This window comes from Neltuma alba, unplaced genomic scaffold, assembly GCF_004799145.2.
Source record: "Neltuma alba isolate B1F8T4 unplaced genomic scaffold, ASM479914v2 tig00012454_pilon, whole genome shotgun sequence".
Lineage (NCBI taxonomy): Eukaryota > Viridiplantae > Streptophyta > Magnoliopsida > Fabales > Fabaceae > Neltuma > Neltuma alba.
In genome coordinates this window covers 344,917-349,813 of record NW_021636933.1, presented here as the reverse complement: position 1 = coordinate 349,813, position 4,897 = coordinate 344,917, and the positions used below count along the sequence as shown (strand labels likewise).

The window sequence follows — 4,897 nt, the reverse complement described above, 5'->3', positions numbered from 1 at the left end:
GCCAGAAAGAGTGAGATCTTCAAGACATGGCATGTTGATTTCACATGGAAAGCTTTTAAGTTTGGTACATTCGCCAACATCTAATAGTATTAGCTTATGAAGAGATCCCACAGAATCATGAACTTTGATCAGATTGCAACATTCGCGAAAGCTCAATGTTTTTAAATTTCGAAAATGAGACATATCAGGCACTTCTCTCAAGAATTCACATTGCGAGAAATTCATATATGTCACATATTCAACTTCTGCAAAAACAAAAATATAAGGTTATTTAATTAACAGCAACTATCAATAAATATTATATTTTGAATAGAATATTTTAGCATCTCTTTGGTTTATCTATCTTATATTGAATCTCTGAAATCCGAAATAGGTGAGCAAGTCTATATATAGATAATAACAAAAAATACAATGAGAGTTAAAGTTATTTATTCTTGATTCTTAGAAAACATTATGGCTCCAGAAATTTGATCAAAGAAAAAAGATAGAAAGAGGTAAAAAAAAAAAAAAAGAGTTAAAAATATGTACCTGGAATGGCTCTTCCAATTTGAAAAGACTTCTATATAACTTGAAGCAAACTAGTTTTGGAGGAGAAAAATCTGGTGGTAATGTCATAGAAGGATATCTCTCCCAATCAAGCAATCTCAAACTATTAGGAAGATACTTGGGACTTGTTAAGAATTGGGTATTTCGAACAATGAGAATTTGAAGATTATTCATCTTCTGAAAGGCCAAACCATTCCATATCACTTCTTCTTGTTTAGGTGGATCAAGGATTATCCCTTCAATATCATTTCCTCCCTATAATACAAGTTCAAAAAAGTGACATTGTTAGATAATTTTTCAAATTTGTACAATTTAATGTATGTAAGGAAATAGATAACCTTTTTCTCTTACTAAATTATTTTGCAGCACATTAAGCACATCTTTGTAATACCATAACCTGCTACGTTTACCAAGATTGGAGGGTGCCTCTTGCTTAACAATCTCTCTAGCCATTTGTTGAATTAGATCATGCATGTGCAAGCGACCATTATCAGCAACACTTATTAGAGATTTATCAACAAGAACTTCAATATAAAACCTTGTCCCATAATAACAAGCTCCTAGTATGTCTTCAACATATTCCAAATTCTCCTCTTTAAAGAAACAAGCAATGTCCAGAAAAATACGCTTAGCACCCTCTTGTAAGCAATCATAGCTTATTTTCAATATCTCATGTATTGTTCTTCCAGTGATTTGGTTATATTGTTGTAGTGTATATCTCCATTCCGCTAATTTTCTATGTCTCAAATTGGAGCCTATCAATTTTAAGGCCAAAGGAAGGCCACGTACATAATCTGTAACACCAATTGACATACTTTTGTAGCTTTTTGGAGGGTGGCTCATTCGAAAGGCATGCCAACAAAACAGTTTAAGAGAGTCATGCTCATTCAGCTCTTTCATTTCATATGTTTTTTTAAGATCGTGTGCAACTAGCAATTGCTTGTTTCTTGTTGTTATGATGATCTTGCTTCCACAACCAAACCAATCAGCCCCTCCTGCAAGTTGTTCTAACTGTTCAACTTCTTCAACGTCATCAAGAATCAACAAAATCTTTTTGTGAGAGAGTCTATGCTTTATTTTTGATATTCCTTCATCAACACTACCAAACTTCATCTTCCTTTCCTCAAGAACTTCTGATAGAAGTGTTTGTTGAAGGCGGACAACACCCTGATATTTCTTTGACGCTTCTCTGACATCAAATAAAAAACAAGCACCTTCAAAATAGAAGAAGATTGAGTTATAGATGGCTTTTGCAAGGGTTGTTTTACCAATTCCACCAGCTCCATGAATCCCCAACATAGAAACACTGTTATCAGACTCATCCAAAAGTGACATGACTTCTTCTATACGGGGCTCAAGTCCAACGATGTAATCATCGTTATGGAAGCGTTTAGGAGGCAGCCTAGCGTATGCATCTTCAGCAATACCTTCAATAAATTCACCTTCGTCGTATCTACAAAAGCGAAAATTTTTACTATGAAGATGATTTTCGTAACATGTTCTGTTTTATATATTTGTACTCTATTATCATATAATTTTTTTCAATACAGTTATGTTTGGATTCTTTGAAGAGATTATCAATATTAATTGGTTCTCCAAGATTTTAATACTTTCACTGTATGTGTCTAGGATTTATTTGAATCCCTTATATACAAGGTGCATATTTGAAGTTCATTTTTAGCGGTTTCACTTTGATCCCTTAATTTTATATAAGTATATCTTCAATCATTTTATCCTGACACTGTAAACCAAAAAATACTGACATTGAAATTTCAATTTGAAATATTGACAAACTATTGTCAAATGTGGCATATTAAGTTTAATTTTTAAAATAACAATAATTGTTACAAAAACATCTGGAGTTTTAAGAGAATGAAAAAATACTTCTACAATGAAGAAACTAAGCTAAAACATTGTATAAAACTAGAGGAACAAATGTGCACTTGACATCATTTAAGTAACCAAAAGTAATCATGCAAAAACAAAAATATCTTAATAATTATTGTTACGAAGCTGTACTTGTTACAAACTATAAAAAGAATATGTCTAATTTATTAAGATCGCAAATTTATATTGTAATCTTATATGAATATCCATGATAGTATTTTACTCTAAAGTAGTATTAAAAGTGAAAACTGGGTTCAAAAACTTATTAAAGAAAAAGGGTATGCGTAACTGTCAACGTATCGTTATTATGTTTTATTTTATTGGTAAAAATTGGAGTAAATTTAGAGTAAACATTAGATTAAACGTTTATTTATTAAATTTAAATTCAGCATTTATTTTAAGAATCAAAAGTTAAAACTTCATAATAATCCTCATAAGAACAATACTGTGAAAACTACATGTTTAATTTCTTGCACCTTTCATTGGACTGCAAAAGCGATAGTCACAAGTCAAAATTTCAAACATCTTCAATAGCGTGCTAACCACTAAGAAAATAATACAAGAAAACATACCCATCTTCTTCGAAAAGCCATGCTGGTGATAAGCTAGCAGCTTCAAACAAAGCAGATCTCCATTTGTGCACTTTCTCCAAGTCATCTCTGAACCTATCTTCAAGAGCAGCCATGGCTTCCTGAAAGCTATTTTTCTGATACTGAACATCCAACGGATCCACCTTGTAAAAGATGGGCATAACCAGCTGGTTCTTCTGCTTCTGACACCAAATGATATGGGCGAGTTCCTCTAGGCACCATGTGGAAGTAGCATAGTTCCTAGAGAACACAATGAAGGAAATTCTCGATCTCTCAATGGCTCTAAGAAGCGTAGGTGAGATCTCTTCCCCTTTGCCAAGCTTCCTGTCGTCAATGAAGGCATTGATTCCCTTACATCGCAAAGCATTGTAGAGAGGCACAGTGAAGGTGCGGCGAGTATCTTCACCTCTAAAACTCAGAAAAACATCATATCTATACTTGGTTTTGTTATTGGAGCCAAAGGATGATGTTGTTTCAACTTGAGTCGCCATGATTAAGCTGCCTGCTATGTCCAATTTAATCTTGAGTAAGCACAGAAGAACTTAGGGAAATGTAAGCAAATTAGTTCCAGTTTAATGTTGTCTTTTTAGGAATCCAGTGTTGGCCGGCGTCAATGTTGAAAACGTTTGAAAATAATACCGTGGAAGACGCCCCATTCTGGTTTCTTTGTACGTAAAGATGCCTTAATGCTTTCCAACCCCAAAAAAAAAGAAAGAAAGATGCCTTAATGCTTTATTTGAAATTGATCGATAGGACCATTCTGGCCATAAAATAAAGAAAAAATTGAGATAAATCCCTCATTACAAATTTAATTAGCAAATAGTTCCTAAGATGATTCATTGCACAAGGAAATATTAGTTCCACGTAAAAGAAGGTAAGTTGCACAAAGATAAGATGATTTCCACAAAATATTATTTGGATATAGCGGATTAGTTTGTACATAGAGAAGATGACTTACATATAAGAAAATTTCATTTTTACAAATGGAAATTGAGTTGCACATTGTACAAAGAAAAATTATGGCACACAAGAGAAGATAAATTCTATACAAAAAAAGTTAAGTTGCACACAATAAAAATTAATTGGCACACAGTCCTTAAGTTCTATTTGCCAATTAATTTTTCAATAAGGGACTCATTCTAAATTTTTTCTAAAATAAAATTAAAGAAATTCCCGTAGGACCGTCACCATTGACATTTGAGGGGCTCAAGAATAAACACAATCAAAAAAAATTTATGAATAATATAAGTTATAGCTAATTGTGTTTTTCACTCTTTTTTTGGAGCTTTCTTGGATGCCTGTGGCAGGAGAAAAACCTAAGACGATAAATGAATTAGTTTTATCTTGTGTATTTGAAATTTGTTTTCCCTACGACATTTTGTATGTGAAAATATGTTGACGACCATAAGTTATTATAAAAAAAATTAACAAAATCTCATCGTAATGAATTTTATAATTATATATCTTAGAAAGCAATGAACGTATAAATATTTGCTTTTTCTAGTAGAAAGAGGCGCGTGCTTTTAAAGAATAAGAGAAATATTTGCCATATTCATAAAATTAAGCACAGTGTTTTTAAATTATGATTGCCATAATAATAAATATTACCAGACGAAGAAGAGAAGTCATTTTTTCTACACCAAATGGGAAGTAAAAATTATTAATACCTTACTTTCATAATCTTTCAACAAATAATTTTAGTTTGCGCGTTGCGTGCATGTCTTTTGGATCCGATACTCTCAATTATTGAACATATCGAAGTTACTAAGATGCACTGTACGTGAAAGATGCTTCACTCGTGGTTTGCAAAAACACAAATAAATGCCTTGTCGCTTTATTTGGGCATCCTAGAGGGAGGCTTTTTGACCTCGACA

At 32.5% G+C, this 4,897-nt stretch overlaps 2 protein-coding genes across 2 annotated transcripts; both read right to left on the bottom strand.

The window, feature by feature from the left end:
• Nucleotides 1–230: 230 nt before the first annotated feature.
• LOC114727248 (TMV resistance protein N-like) lies at nt 231–1,881 on the bottom strand. Its single transcript, XM_028913947.1, has 3 exons — nt 1,336–1,881; nt 529–801; nt 231–245 (listed from the first exon to the last, which is right to left on the bottom strand). Exons 1-3 carry the CDS (start codon nt 1,879–1,881, stop codon nt 231–233), a joined length of 834 nt encoding a protein of 277 aa, XP_028769780.1.
• Nucleotides 1,882–2,901: 1,020 nt separating this feature from the next.
• LOC114727247 (TMV resistance protein N-like) lies at nt 2,902–3,514 on the bottom strand. Its single transcript, XM_028913946.1, has one exon. The coding sequence runs from the start codon at nt 3,512–3,514 to the stop codon at nt 2,972–2,974; it is 543 nt and encodes a 180-aa protein (XP_028769779.1). The 3' UTR covers nt 2,902–2,971.
• Nucleotides 3,515–4,897: the final 1,383 nt, after the last annotated feature.

Excerpts from the sequence above, each read along its gene's own strand:
- LOC114727248 (XM_028913947.1), bottom strand. The coding sequence starts at position 1,881 with ATGTCACTTTTGGATGAGTCTGATAACAGTGTTTCTATGTTGGGGATT. Across the intron at positions 802-1,335 it reads CAATTGGTGTTACAGATTAT|GGAGGAAATGATATTGAAGG; the intron begins GTACGTGGCCTT and ends CTTGTATTATAG.
- LOC114727247 (XM_028913946.1), bottom strand. The coding sequence starts at position 3,514 with ATGGCGACTCAAGTTGAAACAACATCATCCTTTGGCTCCAATAACAAA.